Source organism: Medicago sativa, chromosome 3, assembly GCF_051527215.1.
Source record: "Medicago sativa cultivar Bolivia chromosome 3, Bolivia_mono, whole genome shotgun sequence".
NCBI classification, from domain to species: Eukaryota; Viridiplantae; Streptophyta; class Magnoliopsida; order Fabales; family Fabaceae; genus Medicago; species Medicago sativa.
In genome coordinates this window covers 60,767,642-60,789,584 of record NC_140751.1, presented here as the reverse complement: position 1 = coordinate 60,789,584, position 21,943 = coordinate 60,767,642, and the positions used below count along the sequence as shown (strand labels likewise).

At 38.3% G+C, this 21,943-nt stretch overlaps 1 protein-coding gene across 1 annotated transcript in view; it reads left to right on the top strand.

The window, feature by feature from the left end:
• The window catches only part of LOC146938823 (uncharacterized), a 50,148-nt gene extending 28,693 nt beyond the window's left edge, over positions 1-21,455 (top strand). Inside the window, exon 2 of the mRNA XM_085749692.1 lies at positions 21,267-21,455. Within this exon, the coding sequence (XP_085605818.1) occupies positions 21,267-21,455 (189 nt within the window). The remainder of the gene's footprint in view (positions 1-21,266) is intronic.
• The last annotated feature ends 488 nt before the right edge of the window (positions 21,456-21,943 follow it).

Genomic DNA, 21,943 nt, shown 5'->3' with positions numbered 1-21,943 from the left:
TGGTACTTCAGAAGCAGTAACTGTCTTCTTCTGAAACTTAGACTTCAGAACCCCAGATTTTGGTTTCACCAGACTCTGAGGAATAGGTTCTGATCTTTTCAGGATCCTAACCTTTGAAGTTTTGGAATCAGATTTGATCATAGCCTTTGACTTAGAGTTCTTTGGCTTTGAAGTAATCTTAGCCTTAGAACTAGAAGCTTCAGGTTCTGATTGAACAACAGTTTCCAACTCAGCCCCTTCTGGTACAAAGAATGTTTTCAGACCTTCCTTGATGCATTCACAACAAGACTTTAGATTGGTTTTCTCCAGTTTCACTTCTGGAAAACCAATTCCTCTGCCATTGTTCTTGTAAATGTTATAAATCATAGAAGCCACTCTGCTTCTGTCAATGCCAGATATAATGAAGTCTTCAAGAGCAATTTCATGATTACTTAAAGGTTTTTCATTACACTTTTCTTGTAGCTTCTGACATAAGAACCTGAGCTGGTCTTCATATGTTTTACACATGAAGTCAAAGCCCCTAAGTCCCTGTTCAGAAGCTTTCAGATCCAATAGAGTTGATTTTTGCTGTTGTACCAAATCAGCATATTTTTCTTTTAAATCCTTCAACTCATTGGTTCTTACTTCAAAATGTGTAAGAAGTTCTTTAAGTGACTCAACAAGTTCATCTCTGGGAATTTTGGAATATACCTCATTTTCATCTTCTGAGTCTGAATCTGATCCAGCTTCTGAAGTTGCTGTTGCTACCAACCCAACAGCTACCTTTGCATCTTCATCAGCTTCCTCTTTATCAGATCCAGATTCACTACCCAAATCATCCCAGGTTGCCATTAAACTCTGCTTAATCTGCTTCTTGAATTTGCTTGGTTTGAATGTAGACCTCTTTGACTTGTCCTTTGACTTTTCTCTTTGAAGATCAGGGCATTCAGCAATGAAGTGACCTGGCTTCTTACAGTTGAAGCATCCCTTCTGATCTTCTTTCCTTGAGCTTCTGGAGTTACCCCTTCTGGAGAGAAACTTTCTGTTCTTCTTGGCCAGATATTGAAGTCTGTTTGAGAGCATGGCCATTTCAGCAGCATCTGGTTCAGAGTCTGAACTTGACTGTTCTTCCTCTTCAGATTCAACCACTTTGAGAGCTTTTGATGACTTGCCTTTGGATGGAAGAGCTATTGATTTACTCTTCTTAGTAGACTCATGTTCATTAAGACTTAACTCGTGAACTTTGAGAGAACTAACAAGATCTTCGACACTTAAAGTGTTTAAATCTTTAGCTTCCTCAATGGCAGTCACTTTTGGTCTCCATCTGGCAGGTAAGCTTCTGAGTATCTTGCTTACATGATCAGAAGCAACATAGCTCTTCTTTAGAATCTGTAGACCAGAAACTAAGGTTTGAAACCTTGAGTACATCTCCTCAATAGTTTCATCATCCTTCATTTTGAATAATTCATACTGATGTACAAGCAGGAGAGCCTTTGCTTCTTTGACCTTCTTGCTCCCTTCATAATTTGAACAGAGAGAAGCAAACATAGCTTTAGCAGTGGATTTGTCACTCATCTTCATGTATTCTGCTTTGGGTATGGCAGTGACAAGAGCTCCTCTGATAATATGATGCTTCTTGTAAAGTTTCCTCAGTTCTGGAGTATGTTTCTTTCTATCCACAGCAGCTCCTTCTTCATCAAGGACTAAACCACCAACGCCGTCTTCCAGAATATCCCACAATTCTTCATCTAGGCTCATGATGTAACTGTAAAAATTGGTCTTCCACCAAGAGAACTCTTCAGCATCTCCATTGAACTTTGGAACTTTTCCAACACTGGTTTTCTTACTATCACTATAATCATGTGAGACATTTTTATAGCTAGTATCACCATCAGGAGGAGGAGTAGTCATGTTTTTCTCAGATCTTTGACTGTTGCACGGTTAAGTGATACACAACAAACCAGGCTCTGATACCAATTGAAGGTGAGAAAAACACAAGAAGGGGGGTTGAATTGTGTTTTAGAAAAATTCTTCGTTTCTCCTAAAAACTGAACACACTGATCAGAAGCTAAGTGAGACAGCTTCTGAAGTGATAATCAGAATCTAAATGCAGCGGAATAAAACAGAGAGAGAGAAGAAGAACGACACAAAGCAATTATACTGGTTCCTTCCACAATCCGGAAGTAGTCCAGTCCCCCTTGCACTTCCAAGGAGATTTCACTATGAGTAATATCTGATTACAAATGCTCAAGCACACAAGCAAGAGACTTCCAATGCTCAAGCACACAAGCAAGAGACTTCCTTTGCTCAAGAACACGATCAAGAGACTTCCTGCTCAAGCACAACTGCAAGAGACTTCCTAACTAAACAAAATTACACAGAAAATTGTTTAAGGTTGAACACTTGATATACAATCAGAGGTGCTCACAATACAAATCAGATACAGACTCAATGGACTTAAGAATTTCTAAGATATGACTTTGAGACACAGAAATTCTAAGTGAATGCAGAACAATTTCAGCAGAGGTTTGGTACTTGTGAAAATCTTTGTGAGTCTTTCGTTCAGCGTTCTTGCATTACCAATTCTCTAGGTCTTCACTCCTTTATATAGAGGTGTGAAAGAGACGTTGTGAAATTGCCAGCACACCAAAGAGTCGTTGTTGAAGCTTGATCTTTCACCAATGATCTTTTGCCTGATTTGGTTGTTGTCCTATGAAGAACAAATTTGAAATCCATTCCTTATCCAAAGGAACATCTATGCAGGCGAGACCGTATTCTGGAGCTGTTTTCTTGTCTTGAAGTGCAGACACAAAACAGAGTAGTGGAGAACGTGGTTGTACAATTCGTACAAAGTACAATGTCAACGCTTTTGTCCAAATTGCAAACACATGCCTTCAAACACCTTTGAAATGACCGTTGCAAACTCCACTAATCCTTTGTTTGTGTTTTCGAATCCAATAGACAGCTTTTGCATTGATAATTCTTCAATTCTTGATTCTTTGCAAATCCAGTTGATATTCAGCTTCTGGTGAAATGGCTTCTGATGAGGCAGCTTCTGATGATGCGGCTTCTGATGATGCAGCTTCTGATGAGATGACTTCTGCAGCTTCTGATGATGCAGCTTCTGATGATGTGACTTCTGGACCTCTTGTCTTCAGGAGCACTATTCTTCAGGAGCAGCTTACTTCAGGAGCGCTATTTCTTCAGGAGCAGCTTGACTTCAGGAGCAAGTTGCCTTCAGGAGCGTCCAAGCTTCAAATTTTTGTTGTTTCCATAGCTCTTTATTTGCTCACTCAGAACCAATGATGATGTAACTTTATAATTATGGTCCTGTACACTTGAACAAATATTAGCTAATCCAATTTACAATTTTTAATACCTTGTTATCATCAAAACTCTTTAAGGTTTATTGTTAAACACATTTTGTTCCAACACTACAAACCAATCATGCATTTCCAAGCATTCATACATGCATAATCATGCATTCTATGTGCTCATACATTTGATAATCTTGTTGTACCATACATACATGTTGCATTTCCAATTTCAACTTTCCAACTCAATTCAATCTCCACTTTCAATCCAACTCAATTTCAATTTTCAATTCGATTCAATCTCCACTTTCAATCCAATTCAATTTCAATTCCCAACTCAACCCAATCTCAATTTCAATTCAATCCAATTTCAATTGCCAATTCAATTCAATCTCAATTTTCAAGTTCAATTCAATTTCAACTTTCAATTCAATGTGTATGCCTCTGAGTATTCTCAACTTTCAATGTCTTTTCAAATGTCAACTTTCAATTCAATTCAAGTCAATGATAATCCACTCTCAATTTGCTTTTGGGCCAACAAAATGGTCATGTCTATCTTCAAATCAAGTCAATATCAACTTACTCTCAATTTGTATCCTTTCAAATCAAACTTCCAATTTGTATCTTGTTATTGGTCAAGTGGCTAGTTCGATCCAAAGAACAGCTTGTACCTGCTTATATGCCTATATTCCCGGACAAACGACAAGTTCGATCCTAAGAACAGTTTGTACCCAGCTTATGCTTTGTTATCGGTCAAACGACAAGTTCGATCCAAAGAACAGTTTGCACCTACCCACATGATGTGGTGTTGATCAAGCGACACGTTCGATCCAAAGAACAGCTTGTATCTGCCCTTTTGTCTATATCTCCAGTCAAACAGCCAGTTCGATCCAAAGAACAGTTTGTATCTGTCTATCTGTTTGTATCCTCAATCAAGCGACAAGTTCGATCCAAAGAACAGTTTGTTTCTTCCTATATGTCTATGTCTCCGGTCAAGTGCCTAGTTCGATCCAAAGAACAACTTGTACCTAGTTTGTGTCTTCCTATAATGTCTATGTCTCCGGTCAAGTGCCAAGTTCGATCCAAAGAGCAGCTTGTACCTGTCTTATATCTCTATTCCCAGTCAAGTGCCAAGTTCGATCCAAAGAACAGCTTGTACTCACCTCTTGCTTGTATCTCATGGTCAAGTGGCTAGTTCGATCCAAAGAGCAGCTTGTACCTATCTCTTGTCCCCTGGCTTGTCTACTCTGTCAATATCTACCTGAATCCCCAGTGATATGACATGCTTTGTAGACTCCAGTTGTTTGTCTTGCATTCATAATCAAAATATTGCATGACATTCATATTTTGAAAATCTGAGAACGTATTTTTATGTCCAAAAACAGTGCAAATGTTAATATTTAAGTATCTTCGTCCCGACAAATCAAAGACTTCGTCTCTTGACCCTCCGGACAAAGAAACTTAAATAGGGGCAGCTGTTATACCCTAATTTTGGACCTAAAAATACTAGCTCAAATCTTCTTTCTTGTATTTCAAGTCATTTGATGTGTCCTTGATCAATTGCATCTTTCTCTGCATTTTATTGCAATGTTATTTGCAAAATTCATGAAAAAGGGTATTTTAGTCATTTCATACATTCAAACTCATTTTAATCCTTGAAGATTGCTTGAGTCTTTTCAATTGGTTTGTGTAAGTACTTGCTTCAATCTCATGTCAAAATCCATTTCAAAAAATTGCATTTGAAGTCATTTTGAGTCAGTTTAGCCCCTAGGGGCATGTTAGTCATTTCCTGTGTTAAGATTCTTTTTAATTCCTAAAAATTGTCTCTGAGTCTTTTAATTTGCTTGTATAAACTCTTGCTTTATTTCCCTGTTAAAAACCGTTTTAAAAATTGCATTTGAGTCATTTTAGTCCCTAAGGGCATTTTGGTCATTTCACATGAAATTTTGACAGAGAGAGGTTACTTTGAAGTACCTCATTTGTGTAATTAGTTCATTTTAGTCCTTTGGTCGATTCTATTTTTAGTTTCACTTTACGTTAATTTTCAATTTACTTTTTTTAATCAATTTTAGTTTTAATTGCATTCTAGTCCTCAAAGTCTTGTTATTTGCATTTTGGTCCTTTGTAGTTTGTTACTTTGCAGGTCAAAATTGGTCAAAGTTGGTTAGGGTCCAAGTGCCACATGGCATCATATCATTGGGCAAGCATTCCTTTCATCACCTATATAAGGGGTCCAATGGGTCAAGGTCAACACACTAACTAATTATTTCAATCATTTTCACAAAAAATCACAAAACTTTTTCACTCAATTTTTCCCTCCCATTTTCTCACCTCTAACAAACTTTCTCATCATCCATCACCACCCTAACTAACTCCCTCCTCCACCATCGACCACCCTAACAAACTTCCACCACCCTAACTAACTTCTTCCACCACCTTCAACCACCACAACAAACTTCAACGACTATCAAATTTCATCCCAAACCTCCATAACCACCTTCAATCTTCATCCCTAACCACCACATTCACCACAAAAACCTCCATAACCAAACTGTTGAATCCTCTTTCTCCTACGTAACAAACTCAGTTACGTAGACCCCACCTCACCGGAAACTAACTCTCGCCGCCGCAAAACACCATTTTCACCGTCAGAGTCTCATTCCTCCGATTCTTGATTCCATTTTCTTCTTCTTTTCTTCAAAATCTTCAACTCCATTCAATTCCTCTCTCCGCAAGAAACAACACATTGAAAAACATGGTACAAATTACATCAAGTCAAATCCGAGTCTCAGCACCAAATGGAACCAGATCGGAGGCAAGCTCAAACCGTAACAGAACCGAGACCGAATATCATCGCAACTGAACCACAATCGAAGCTGAAGCAAGGAATCTAGAAGATGAATCTGAACCGAACTCGAGAAGCAATGTGAAAGAGGAAATCAAAGGTGAAGGAAAGAACATCGCTGGATTCGCGAACGTGAAGAAGAAGCTGAGGCCGAGTTGCTTGGAAAGTGTAACACCCCGTTTTCCCAACATAAAAATTTCATTTAAAAATCAGAGTATTTTGATCACAACGGAATGTCACATACTTCATTTAAATCATAAAATGGATAATGGTAATAATCCTTCAAATTCAACATCATGAAAAATCTTAAACTATTGCAGCGGAATTTAGTTCAACGTTTAAAAGTCTTGGCACGCAGGCCTTATTGAAAAATCTCATAAATTAGTTCATGAAAGAGACACGTAAGGAATAGAAGTAAATGCAAGCCCCCATCCCGTTACGTATCAGAGCAACTAGACACCAACTGAGAGTCCACTCATGAACGCCTCTAATCTTTATTACCTGCACATTACCCACGGTCGAGGCAACATATACGCAGAAGGGGTGAGATTTCATAATCAATACATTAAGCATATAATCCAATAAAATGCATTTAACAACTTAAACATTAATAACATATCAACAATTAACAATTGGCATATTTTTCATTACATAACAAATACAATCATCAAATACCATTACTAATTTTCATCACAAATCATAATCAACTTAACACTCAACTTGACGACACAACTCATCCTTGACCATGCAACTCTATCAACTCAACAACAACCTAACAACACGACTCATCTTTGACCATGCAACTCTATCAACTCGACAACAACTCGACAACTTAAACATCATGAACTTCTTGATATGCAAATGCATGTGGTACCAATCAGCAACAAAATGAGCATAATAGGCTCTTCAACGTGTGAGCACAAAGGCTGCCGGGCCTAAAGCCCCCAACTTTAATGAGCACAAAGGCTGCCGGGCTTAAAGCCCCCAACTTTAATGAGCACAAAGGCTGCCGGGCCTAAAGCCCCCAACTTTAATGAGCACAAAGGCTGCCGGGCCTAAAGCCCCCAACTTTAATGAGCACAAAGGCTGTCGGGCCTAAAGCCCCCAACTTTAATGAGTATGCAATGAACTCGACTTCCAACAACTTAGACAACGACGTGTACAACTCATACGACTCATAATCATGGACAACTTCTTAAATTCCAACAACATAGACCGACTCATGCAACCTCAAGACACTACAGTCGACAACAGAAAACAGCAGCAACATACAGCAATTAACAACACTGGAATGTGTTAACATTCACATAAAGAATTAATTACATCAATATAAATAGCACAAAACATCATTATAGCATTCATGTAGTAACACTTCTAATTTCAGTCACCATAACAGACTTCTGGAGCTTATGAAAGCATCCTAAACAGCTCTCTAACTTACTTCTAAAGTCATCTCAAGACTACACGTGCGAAAGGATCGCATCGGGACAATTTTGGGCAACTAACAGCCTAACTCGCAGTGGCGAGTAACTTCACTCGCAATGGCGAGCAAAGTGTGCATTCTGGGTTCCTACGTATTTACTCGCAGTGGCGAGTTATTTTGCTCGCAGTTGCGAGCTCACAGGTCACTCGCAGTTGCGAGTTGTGTTGCTCGCAGTTGCGAGTTCTGGGTTCTAGCTCGCAGATGCGAGTGTTCTTGCTCGCAGGTGCAAGCGATGAATGTCAGTACGGCCAGAAACCTAAAAATTCCAACTTTTCACTTAATCTCCTAATTTTATCCTCAATTCAACATCTAATTATCATCTTATGGTGTATCTAAGTTCTGTACACTAATTGAACATCAACCTAACATCTTTTCATGAATCATTCATCAAAATTGATCCTAAACCTAATTCTCAATTCTCACCAAAACTTAACCTAATCATGCTAAATTCATCCTATAGAATTATACCCTTAATAATATTGAAAATTAGTCTCACCCTTACCTTGTAATTGCAGAATCGATAGCCTCTCCCTCAGGTTCTCCTCTTCTGACTCTTTCTCTCTTTTCTCCAAAAGCGTTTCACGTAAGAACGTTTCCCACTTATGTCTGTATTATTTATTTACTCTTATTACTCATCTCACCTATAAACTTACTCTTTCCACCTCACAGCCCAACTTCTAATATTTTTATTTTATTTCTAATATCTTATTTTATTTAATAATAAAATAAGTCACACCAACATAACAACTTCACAACATCAAATACTCCACATAATTCATTCATAAATCATATAACTTACTCAAATCATAAATCACATAAATTACACAAATTATAAATCATATAAGCATATATTTATAAATATATTCTAAACTTCATTGAATTAATTAAATAGTTAAGACGGGCGTTACAACTCTCCCCAACTTATAGAATTTTCGTCCTCGAAAATTTACCTCAAGAAAACAACTCTGGATAAGACTCCATCATCTTACTCTCTAGCTCCCATGTCAGGCTTTCACCAGTCGTTCCACTCCAAACAACTCTCACTAGAGGAATCTCCTTGCCTCTCAACGTCTTCATCTTGCGATCATCAATCCTCAAGGGTAAGGTCTCTACCGTAAGGTTGTCTCTAACTTGCACATCATCACTCTGAATCACATGGGACGGGTCTGGAACATACTTCCTCAATTGCGACACATGGAATACATCATGCAAATTTGATAAATGCGGTGGTAAGCCAACTCTGTAAGCCACCGTGCCAATTCTCTCTGATATCTGATAAGGACCAATAAACTTTGGAGTCAACTTCTTTGACTTCAATGCACGGCCAACCCCGGTCGTTGGAGTAACCCTCAAGAACACATGGTCTCCCTCTTGAAACTCAAGGTCTTTCTTACGCTTATCATGGTAACTCTTCTGTCGACTCTGCGACGCTTTCATCTTCTCTTGAATCATTTTCACCTTCTCGGTAGTCTGTTGAACAATTTCTGGTCCTAGAACCACACTTTCACCTGTCTCAAACCAACACAACGGAGTCCTACACCTCCGACCATACAAAGCCTCGAAAGGTGCCATCCCAATACTGGAATGATAGCTATTGTTATAAGTGAACTCTATCAACGGAAGATGACTATCCCAAGTTCCACCTTGCTCAAGCACACATACTCTCAACAAATCCTCAAGTGACTGAATCGTTCTTTCCGACTGACCATCTGTCTGAGGATGATAAGCCGAACTCAATCTCAACTTAGAACCTAAAGCCTCTTGCAAACTCTTCCAAAATCTAGAAGTAAATCGTGGATCTCTATCTGACACGATGCTTGAAGGAACACCATGCAATTTCACTATGTCTCGAATATAAATCTCTGCCAACTGAGCCACAGGAAAACTAATATTAATCGGAAGGAAATGTGCCGACTTCGTCAATCTGTCAACAATCACCCAAATAGCGTCATTTCCCTTAGGAGTATTCGGCAAACTTGTCACAAAATCCATGGATATACTATCCCATTTCCATTCTGGTACATCTAACGGTGTCATCAACCCAGCAGGTTTCTGATGCTCTACCTTCGACTTCTGACAAATCAGACAACAGTACACAAATTGTGCTACATCACGTTTCAATCCAGACCACCAAAACAACTTCTTCAAGTCATGATGCATCTTTGCAGCTCCTGGATGAATACTTAAGCTACTCCTATGACTCTCTTCAAGAATTCATCTTCTTTATCTCATCATTATCTGGAATACATATTCTACCTCGAAACCTCAACACACCTTGATCATCTACCTTAAAGTCACTATCTTCAGCTTGATCACTAGCAACCAACAAGTCTACAATCTACAAACTTAACATCAACCTTCTGCGCCTCCCTAATACTCTTCAGGAAATCATTATCAATTTTCAGCATTCCTAGCTTAACACTCCGAGACGACATTTCACAAACTAAGCTCATATCTCTAAATTGTTCAAGTAATTCAAATTCCTTCACCATCATAGCAGACATATGTAAACTCTTCCTACTTAAGGCATCCACAACAACATTAGCTTTACCCGGATGGTAATTCAAACTAAAGTCATAATCCTTCAACAATTCGAGCCACCGTCGCTGTCGCATATTCAATTCTTTCTGATCAAACAAATACTTCAAGCTCTTGTGATCACTAAACACCTCGAATCTCGAACCATACAAGTAGTGTCTCCAAATCTTAAGGACAAATACGACTGCAGCTAATTCAAGGTCATGAGTAGGATAGTTTCGTTCATGAGTTCTCAACTGTCTTGATGCATAAGCAACAACTTTACCATCTTGCATAAGCACTCCGCCTAAGCCCAATTTGGACGCATCACAATACACCGCAAAAGGTTCATCAGGTTTTGGCAAAATCAAAACTGGAGCCGTCGTCAAACGCTTCTTCAATTCATTAAAACTATTCTCACAATGAACATCCCACACAAAGGTTTTACCTTTACACGTCAACTGTGTTAACGGAAGTGCCAACTTAGAAAATCCTTCTATAAATCTTCGATAGTATCCTGCCAAACCCAAAAAGCTTCTAATCTCTATAACCGACTTAGGAGTCTCCCATTGTGATACTGCTTCAACTTTAGGCGGATCGACTGCAATACCACTACCGGAAATAACATGGCCAAGAAAACTTACTTCCTTCAACCAGAATTCACACTTAGACAATTTAGCATACAACTTCTTCTCTTTCAGCACTTGCAAGACAACTTTCAAATGCTCAGCATGTTCTTCTTCTATCTTACAGTAAATCAAAATATCGTCGATGAACACAACCACGAAGCGATCCAAAAATGCATGAGGAATGCAATTCATATACTCCATAAACACACCAGGCGCATTACTAGCACCAAAAGGCATCACCTTATATTCATAATGTCCATATCGCGTCCTAAAAGCCGTCTTCTGCATATCTTCGTCTTTTACTTTAATCTGGTGATAACCCGATCTCAAGTCAATCTTGCTAAACACACGTGTACCCACTAACTGATCCATCAAATCATCAATTCTTGGAAGTGGACATCTGTTCTTTATCGTCACTTTATTTAGCTGCCGATAATCAATGCACAACCTCATACTACCATCTTTCTTCTTAACTCGCAATACCGGCGCTCCCCAAGATGAAACACTCGGTCTTATAAACCTCTTATCAAGTAAATCCTCCAACCGTTTCTTCAACTCAGCTAACTCAGATGCCGACATACGGTAAGGTGTCATAGACACAGGCTTCGTTCCCGGAACAAGATCAATAGAAAATTCAACTTCTCTCTCCGGCGGCAGACACTTCCTGATGTGCCGGTAAGATCAAACAACAATCTCTTCAGGAAAACTTCGAGAAATTCTCACACAATTTGCAACTTATCACTCACTGCTTGATTCTCAATAGACAGTGACGCCATCAACCAAAACATCAAAATTCCATCACGTGCTAACTGCTTCAGCTGCTTAGTAGACAAAAACTCTGCTCCACTTTCTTCTTCGACGGAAGAAAAGTACACCGACTTACCAAAACAATTAATACGAACATGGTTGCACTCCAACCAGTTCATATCAGGTATTGGTTCTCTACATAACAATCAACAATAGGTACAACTTAAATACAGTACAAAACTGCAAACGACACAACGCGACTCAACTACTTGGCCGGACGGACCGACCTGCTCTGATACCAATTGTAACACCCCGTTTTCCCAACATAAAAATTTCATTTAAAAATCAGAGTATTTTGATCACAACGGAATGTCACATACTTCATTTAAATCATAAAATGGATAATGGTAATAATCCTTCAAATTCAACATCATGAAAAATCTTAAACTATTGCAGCGGAATTTAGTTCAACGTTTAAAAGTCTTGGCACGCAGGCCTTATTGAAAAATCTCATAAATTAGTTCATGAAAGAGACACGTAAGGAATAGAAGTAAATGCAAGCCCCCATCCCGTTACGTATCAGAGCAACTAGACACCAACTGAGAGTCCACTCATGAACGCCTCTAATCTTTATTACCTGCACATTACCCACGGTCGAGGCAACATATACGCAGAAGGGGTGAGATTTCATAATCAATACATTAAGCATATAATCCAATAAAATGCATTTAACAACTTAAACATTAATAACATATCAACAATTAACAATTGGCATATTTTTCATTACATAACAAATACAATCATCAAATACCATTACTAATTTTCATCACAAATCATAATCAACTTAACACTCAACATGACGACACAACTCATCCTTGACCATGCAACTCTATCAACTCAACAACAACCTAACAACACGACTCATCTTTGACCATGCAACTCTATCAACTCGACAACAACTCGACAACTTAAACATCATGAACTTCTTGATATGCAAATGCATGTGGTACCAATCAGCAACAAAATGAGCATAATAGGCTCTTCAACGTGTGAGCACAAAGGCTGCCGGGCCTAAAGCCCCCAACTTTAATGAGTACAAAGGCTGCCGGGCTTAAAGCCCCCAACTTTAATGAGCACAAAGGCTGCCGGGCCTAAAGCCCCCAACTTTAATGAGCACAAAGGCTGCCGGGCCTAAAGCCCCCAACTTTAATGAGCACAAAGGCTGCCGGGCCTAAAGCCCCCAACTTTAATGAGTATGCAATGAACTCGACTTCCAACAACTTAGACAACGACGTGTACAACTCATACGACTCATAATCATTGACAACTTCTTAAATTCCAACAACATAGACCGACTCATGCAACCTCAAGACACTACAGTCGACAACAGAAAACAGCAGCAACATACAGCAATTAACAACACTGGAATGTGTTAACATTCACATAAAGAATTAATTACATCAATATAAATAGCACAAAACATCATTATAGCATTCATGTAGTAACACTTTTAATTTCAGTCACCATAACAGACTTCTGGAGCTTATGAAAGCATCCTAAACAGCTCTCTAACTTACTTCTAAAGTCATCTCAAGACTACACGTGCGAAAGGATCGCATCGGGACAATTTTGGGCAACTAACAGCCTAACTCGCAGTGGCGAGTAACTTCACTCGCAATGGCGAGCAAAGTGTGCATTCTGGGTTCCTACGTATTTACTCGCAGTGGCGAGTTATTTTGCTCGCAGTTGCGAGCTCACAGGTCACTCGCAGTTGCGAGTTGTGTTGCTCGCAGTTGCGAGTTCTGGGTTCTAGCTCGCAGATGCGAGTGTTCTTGCTCGCAGGTGCGAGCGATGAATGTCAGTACGGCCAGAAACCTAAAAATTCCAACTTTTCACTTAATCTCCTAATTTTATCCTCAATTCAACATCTAATTATCATCTTATGGTGTATCTAAGTTCTGTACACTAATTGAACATCAACCTAACATCTTTTCATGAATCATTCATCAAAATTGATCCTAAACCTAATTCTCAATTCTCACCAAAACTTAACCTAATCATGCTAAATTCATCCTATAGAATTATACCCTTAATAATATTGAAAATTAGTCTCACCCTTACCTTGTACTTGCAGAATCGATAGCCTCTCCCTCAGGTTCTCCTCTTCTGACTCTTTCTCTCTTTTCTCCAAAAGCGTTTCACGTAAGAACGTTTCCCACTTATGTCTGTATTATTTATTTACTCTTATTACTCATCTCACCTATAAACTTACTCTTTCCACCTCACAGCCCAACTTCTAATATTTTTATTTTATTTCTAATATCTTATTTTATTTAATAATAAAATAAGTCACACCAACATAACAACTTCACAACATAAAATACTCCACATAATTCATTCATAAATCATATAACTTACTCAAATCATAAATCACATAAATTACACAAATTATAAATCATATAAGCATATATTTATAAATATATTCTAAACTTCATTGAATTAATTAAATAGTTAAGACGGGCGTTACAGAAAGAGAGAAGGATGTGACCGAACCTTCAACAGATTGAACTAATCAAACCATAGAGAAAGAGGTAATGATTCTTTACATCCTGTTTGTTCATATTTTCTGAGAAATTTTCGAAGTTTAAGCATAGATCCAGGATGTTTTAAGACTGGTTTTGAAATTTAATTTGTGGATTTGTGTTCTATGCTAAAAAGGATTTGCGAATATGTGATTTATTTTGGAAACGATGGAGTTTTAGTTTCCGACGCAGTGGTGCCACCACCGGCCACCGCGTCGGAATCGTAAAACTCGCCGGAAACAGAGGTTGAAGATGACCGCTGTTGTGTTTGCAATGAAGAGAAGAGAGCAATTTGTTTTTAACGTGAAACTGCTTTTTGTCCTTCAAACCAATTTTATACTCCTCCTATTTTTGTTTAACCCATTAACCCACGGATCCAAACTGACCCAGTAGGGTTTACCCAAGCACATGCGCGTTTTGCTCAGCCCAATATCCATGTTGTCTTCTTGCTTGCTGCCTGTACTCCCAGTATGCTTGCTACACCCCCTGCCATGCCTAAAAGCTCTTGGAAAATTCCACAAAATTTCTAACGATTTTCTTGTGTCTTTTGATGAAACTCGATGCTGTTTGCATGTTGAATATTGATTAGAAGTGAAGGGAAAATATTTTGGTGTTCTTGTTAATTCAATACTTTGATTCTTGTTAAAATTGTGTTAAAAACTCTTAAGTGTTGGTGCACTTTTTCTTGTAGTAATTTTGGCACTTGAAACCTATCATTTAAGATGTGGGTTCATGCCAAAGTTCACTTCAAGATCATGTGTAACCTTTCCTTACTTGTAGCTTACTTTTTGTTAACATTTTTTGTGAAATTGTGATGTGATTTTGAGCTTGGATTTTGGCACATGATTGTAGTCTTGAACTTGTAATTTTTGGAGTGATCTTGTCCTTTATTTTTGATGTATACTTGCTGTTTTGTTTGTGTGAATTTTGTGGATCCTTTGTGTTGTGAATAATGTGAAAGTCTCTTGCAAAAATAAAAGTGTATAAAACGCTTGAAAGTCTTGTAAATTTTGGCATAGTTAAATCCCTAGATTCTCATGTTGGTCCTCTTGAAATAAGTCATCTAAAATTCCTCCAATGTTATGAGAACCTAGGCTTTGATTTGTGTCTTAGCTTTTACATTGAATTCCAAGCTCTTTTAGCACTTTTTGTCAAACTTGATTGGTTTACTTTTCTTGCAAGTTACAATAGCTTTACTATGAATTTTGGTACTAGTTTCTATTTCATTTGTGCTACTAACCCCTTTTGTTTCATGTCTCATTTCCATAGCATCTCACATCATATTTTCATCTCTTATTTCTTACACTTTAAAATTCATGCAAAAAGTTAGAATGTAAAGCCTAGGGATTTTGTACTTTACTTTATGCTTTCAATTTCTTGCAAGACCATAGAATGTATTTAGGCCAATGATGTAAAGGACAATGGACTCTAACGATGCACACCGACACAAGCACCGACACATGCACACACATCACATAGATACTTTAGATATATGCTTAGGTTATGCATGTTTAGATGTATGTTTAGGATTGCATGTTTAGATGAATGCTTAGGATTTACACTTAGAAAAATCAATTTTCCAAAAAACTTGAACAATATCACTCAAATCATTTTCAAAATAAACCTTGGGATCAAAATCCCATTGTATTTTTCCTTTTCTTTTCTTAAATAAAAACTTTAATGAATCTTAAACATACTTGGACTTCTTTTTGCAAAATGACTAATTCAACCTCACAATTTCACAATCTTATGCCCTTGAGGCCTCTCGATCTCCATTCTTCAAAATCCAATTTTCAAACTTAAAATCAACCAACAAAAACACAAAAACATTTTTTGGAAGAGAACTACGGTGGCAAAAACCTTCCCGTAACGAAAACAACTCCCGGACCTCGATTCTCAAGGGTTTTGCTTATTTTTTCCCTTCCTAAGAAAAAATGAGATATCAACGGTTAAAAAGGTTCAAACGCAATCAATGTTTGACACCCGAAAACCAAGATAAAACAGTTGGCGACTTCACTGGGGATGTGAAGACTTGTGCTTGAAAGTGTTTCTGGGAGGATCTGCTTGATGTGAGCCATCTTGTGCTTCATCAGAAGCAGTTTCATCTTGCGCTTCTAATGTGGGTTCAGCTTCTGGACTTTGTTCAGATTCAGCTATCTGATCAGGTTCTGGAGTAGCTTCAGGAACTTGTACCTCTGCAACACTTTCACCTTGCTTTGAAGTTTTATCTTCAAGCTCTTTGTCATCAAATTTAACGTGCATAGATTCTTCAACACAGAGTGTCTCTGAATTATACACTCTGTATGCCTTTGACCTTTCAGAGTAACCTAAGAAGATTCCTCTTTGGGCCTTGGCATCAAATTTCTTTAGGTAGAGATTGTTATTTAGAATGTAACATGTACATCCAAATTGATGAAAGTAAGAGATATTGGGTTTCCTTCCTTTAAAGAGTTCATATGCTGTTTTCTCCAAAATAGGTCTAATATAGATCCTGTTTTGAACATAACATGTTGTATTCACTGCTTCTGCCCAAAAATGTTTAGCCAAATTGTTTTCATGGATCATGGTTCAGGCCATTTCTTGTAAAGTTCTATTCTTTCTCTCTACAACCCCATTTTGTTGTGGAGTTCTAGGAGAAGAGAATTCATGGATAATTCCATGTTTTTCACAAAAAACTTCAAATGGCTCATTTTCAAATTCTCCACCATGATCACTCCTGATTTTCAAAATCTTTGACTCTTTTTCAGTTTGAATTTGTGTGCAGAAGTTACTGAATACATCATATGCATGATCTTTACTTTTCAGGAATTTCACCCAAGTCCATCTGCTGTAATCATCAACAATGACTAATCCATATTTACTTCCATATAAGGATGCAGTACTCACTGGTCCAAATAAATCAATATGGAGTAATTCTAAGGGTTTGGAGGTTGAAACAATGTCTTTGGTTTTAAAAGATAATTTCACAATTTTCCCTCTCTGACATGCACCACAGAGTGCATCTGAATAAAGTCAATGTCTGGTAGCCCTTTGACAAGTTGTAACTTACTAAGCTTAGAGATTAACCTCCAGTTAGCATGTCCCAACCTTCTGTGCCACATCCATTTCTTATCATTCACTGATAGAAGGCAAATCACCTTCTGATCAGCCAGTTCAGAAAAAATTGATTTTGTAGACATTGTCAACTCTCTTTCCCTTGAACACAATGGATTTGTCTTCCTTCTTGATTACAGTACAATTGGTTTTCTCAAAAAGCACATCATAACCATTATCACAAAATTGACTAATGCTCAAAAGGTTATGTTCAAGACCATCTACCAACCATACATTATTAATTGAGGTAGAGGAATTACCAATAGTTCTTGTACCTATGATCTTGCCAGATTGGTTGCCTCCAAATTTCACACTTCCTCCTTCTTTCATTGTTAAGCTGAGGAAGCTGGACTTCTCTCCTGTCATGTGTCTTGAGCAACCGCTGTCTAGGTACCATGATCTTTGCTTTGGTGCTGCTCTTAGACATACCTGCATCATTGACATTTTCAGATTTAGGTACCCATTGTCCTATGGGTCCTGAAAGGTTAGTACTTAAGGCTTTACTCTTCACTCCTTGTACCTTGTGTTGTGAGTTGGGTTGCTTCTGATTAACCATCACCTTTGGTTTTGGTACTTCAGAAGCAGTAACTGTCTTCTTCTGAGACTTAGACTTCAGAACCTCAGATTTTGGTTTCACCAGACTCTGAGGTACAGGTTCTGATCTTTTCAGGATCCTGATCTTTGAAGTCTTGGAATCAGATTTGATCATAGCCTTTGGCTTAGAGTTCTTTGGCTTTGAAGTGATCTTAGCTTTAGAGCTAGAAGCTTCAGGTTCTGATTGAAAAACAGTTTCCAACTCAGCACCTCCAGGTACAAAAACTGTTTTCAGACCTTCTTTGATGCATTCACAACATGCTTTGAGACTGATTTCATTTGGCTTCCCTCCTGAAAAACCAATCCCTTTGCCATTGTTTCTGTAAATGCTATAAATCATATAAGCCACTCTGCTTCTGTCAATGCCAGATATAATAAAATCTTCAAGAGCAATTTCATGGTTGCTTAAAGGTTTCTCATTACACTTTTCTTGTACCTTCTGACATAAGAACCTGAGCTTGTCTTCATATGTTTTACAAATGAAATCAAAGCCCCGAAGTCCTTCTTCAGAAGCTTTCAGATCCAATAGAGTTGATTTTTATTGTTTCATTAAATCAACATATTTTTCTTTTAAATCCTTCAACTCTTTGGTTCTTACTTCAAAATGTGTAAGAAGTTCTTTAAGTGACTCAACAAGTTCATTTCTGGGAATTTTGGAATATACCTCGTTTTCATTTTCTGAGTCTGAATCTGATCCTGCTTCTGAAGTTGCTGTTGCTACCAACCCAACAGCTATCTTTGCATCTTCATCAGATTCCTCTTTATCAAATCCAGATTCACTTCCCAAATCATCCCAGGTTGCCATTAAACTCTGCTTGATCTGCTTCTTGAATTTGCTTGGTTTGAATGTAGACCTTTTTGACTTGTCCTTTGACTTTTCTCTTTGAAGATCAGGGCATTCAGCAATGAAATGTCCAGGCTTCTTACAATTGAAGCATCCCTTCTGATCTTCTTTTCTTGAGCTTCTGGATTTACTCCTCTTGGTTAGAAACTTTCTGTTCTTCTTGGCCAGATACTGAAGTCTGTTTGAGAGCATGGCCATTTCAGCAGCATCTGGTTCAGAATCTGAACTTGATTATTCTTCCTCTCCATATTCAATCACTTTGAGAGCTTTTGATGACTTACCTTTGGATGGAAGAGCTATTGATTTACTCTTCTTAGTAGACTGATGTTCATTAAGACTTAACTCATGAACTTTGAAAGAACTAACAAGATCTTCGACACTTAAAGTGTTTAAATCTTTAGCTTCCTCAATGGCAGTCACCTTTGGTCTCCATCTTGCAGGCAAGCTTCTAAGTATCTTGCTCACATGGTCAAAAGCAACATAGCTCTTCTTTAGAATTTGTAGCCCAGAGACTAAGGTTTGAAACCTTGAGTACATCTCCTCAATAGTTTCATCATCCTTCATCTTGAATAACTCGTACTGATGTACAAGCATGAGAGCTTTAGCTTCTTTGACCTTCTTGCTGCCTTCGCAGTTTGAACAGAGAGAGGCAAACATAGCTTTAGTAGTGGATTTGTCACTCATCTTCATGTACTCTGCTTTGGGTATGACAGTGACAAGGGCTCCTCTGATAATATGATGCTTCTTGTAGAGTTTCTTCAGCTCAGAAGTATGTTTCTTTCTATCCACAGCAACTCCTTCTTCATCAAGGACTAGGTCACCAACACCATCTTCTAGAATATCCCATAGTTCTTCATCTAGGCTCATGATATAACTATAGAAGTTGGTTTTCCACCAAGAAAATTCTTCAGCATCTCCATTGAATTTTGGAATCTTTCCAACACTGGATTTCTTACCATCACTATAATCATGTGAGACATTCTTCTAGCTAGTTCCATCAGGAATAGGAGTTGGAATAGGACCAGACATGTTTTTCTCAAATCTTTGACTGTTGCACGGTTAAGTGTTACACAACAGACCAAGGTTCTAGATACCAATTGAAGGTGAGAAAAACACAAGAAGGGGGTTGAATTGTGTTTTGGAAAATTCTTCGTTTCTCCTAAAAACTGAACACACTGATCAGAAGCTAAGTGAAACAGCTTCTGAAGTGGTAATCAAAATCTAAATGCAGCGAAATAAAACAGAGAGAGAAGAAGAACAACACAAAGCAATTATACAGGTTCCTTCCACAAACCGGAAGTAGTCCAGTCCCCCTTGCACTTCCAAGGAGATTTAACTAAGAGTAATATCTGATTACAATTGCTCAAGCACACAAGCAAGAGACTTCCTTTGCTCAAGCACACAAGCAAGAGAATTCCTTTGCTCAAGAACACAATCAAGAGACTTCCCTGCTCAAGCACAACTGCAAGAGACTTCTAACTAAACAAAATTACACAGAAAATTGTTTAAGGTTGAACACTTGATATACAATCAGAGGTGCTCACAATACAAATCAGATACAGACTCAATGACTTAAGAATTTCTAAGATATGAATATGAGACACAGAAATTCTAAGTGAATGCAGAACAATTTCAGCAGAGGTTTGGCACTTGTAAAAATGTTGTGAGTCTTTCGTTCAGCATTGCCAATTCTCTAAGTCTTCGCTCCTTTATATAGAGATGTGAAAGAGACGTTGTGAAATTGCCAGCACATCAAAGAGTCGTTGTTGAAGCTTGATCTTTCACCAATGATCTTTTGCCTGATTTGGTTGTTGTCCTATGAAGAACCAATTTGAAATCCATTCCTTATCCAAAGGAACATCTATGCAGGCGAAGCCGTATTCTGGAGTTGTTTTCTTGTCTTGTAGCGTGGACACAAAACAGAGTAGTGGAGAAGGTGGTTGTACAGTTCGTACAATAGTACAATGTCAACGCTTTCGTCCAAAATTGCAAGCACATGCCTTCAAACACCTTTGAAAGGACCGTTGCAAAATTCCATTGATCTTTTGTTGTCCTTTGATGAATTACGATCCATGACACAACTCTTGAATCCTTGAATTTCTCAAATTCATTTGATCTTCAGCTTCTGGTGAAATGACTTCTGATGAGGCAGCTTCTGATAACGCAGCTTCTGATGATGCAGCTTCTGATGATACAGCTTCTGATAACGCAGCTTCTGATGACGTGGCTTCTGGACCTCTTGTCTTCAGGAGCACTATTCTTCAGAAGCACTTTACTAACTTCAGGAGCGGCTTTACTTCAGGAGCGCTTTTTCTCTTCAGGAGCGAGTTGCCTTCAGGAGCACTAAGCTTCAATATTGTTGATTCCTTTTGCTCTTTATTTGCTCATTCAAAACCAATAAATGCTGTAACTTTTTAATTATGGTCCTGTACACTTGAACAAATATTAGCCAGTCCAATTTACAATTTTTAATACCTTGTTATCATCAAAACTCTTTAAGGTTCATTGTTAAACACATTTTGTTCCAACAATGTGTACAGTTGAGGTTGATGCTTGGAGATTGACTTGATGAGTGTCAATATCCATTGGAGTGGATTGAGGTAAAGTTTGCTCTGGTTGTGGGTTTTGTTGGGGGTCAGTTTCAGTATTGGTTGGTGGTTGTTGTGGTGAAGTTTGTTGTGTTTGAATGTTGGGTTGGGGGTCAATATTGGCTTTGGGTCATTGTTGTTGTTGTTGAGGTGATGAGGGTTTGTGTGGTTCTGGTGTTTGTTGTTGGCGCTCAGAAGCAGCTACTTCTGAGGTTGTGTCAGAGGATTTCTCTGAGGTAGGCTTATCTTTGGGTAATTCACCTGAGTAGTGGTTAACAAGATTGTCCAAGACAGAAGTGTCTTCTGTTTATTCAGGTGTTGGTGGTTGTGATGAAGAGGGTGAGATGGGGGTAGAGGTGACTGGAATCTGACATACCTTGACTGAAGTGTCAGCTTCAGAAGAGAACTCAACATCTGGACCAGCAGCTGAAGGAACAGAACCTGAAGCATCAGATTCTGCTATTCCAAGATTCTCTCCCTGACCTTGCTCCATGTTTTCAACACCAGCTTCTTCCACAATTATCATCATTTCTCCTTCCTCATCTCTTTCTAATTCATACTGAGCTTTCAAATCTTGCTTATTAGCTATAAAATCATCAGCACGTTCCTTAGCCATCCTTTTCATGGCTGGAGTCACTTCAACCATAGAACTTTTAATCTGAAGTGGAAACTTCTTCTTCTTGGGCTCAAGCTCTTCCTTTTCTAGCTCAACAAGAGCATCCTTTGCT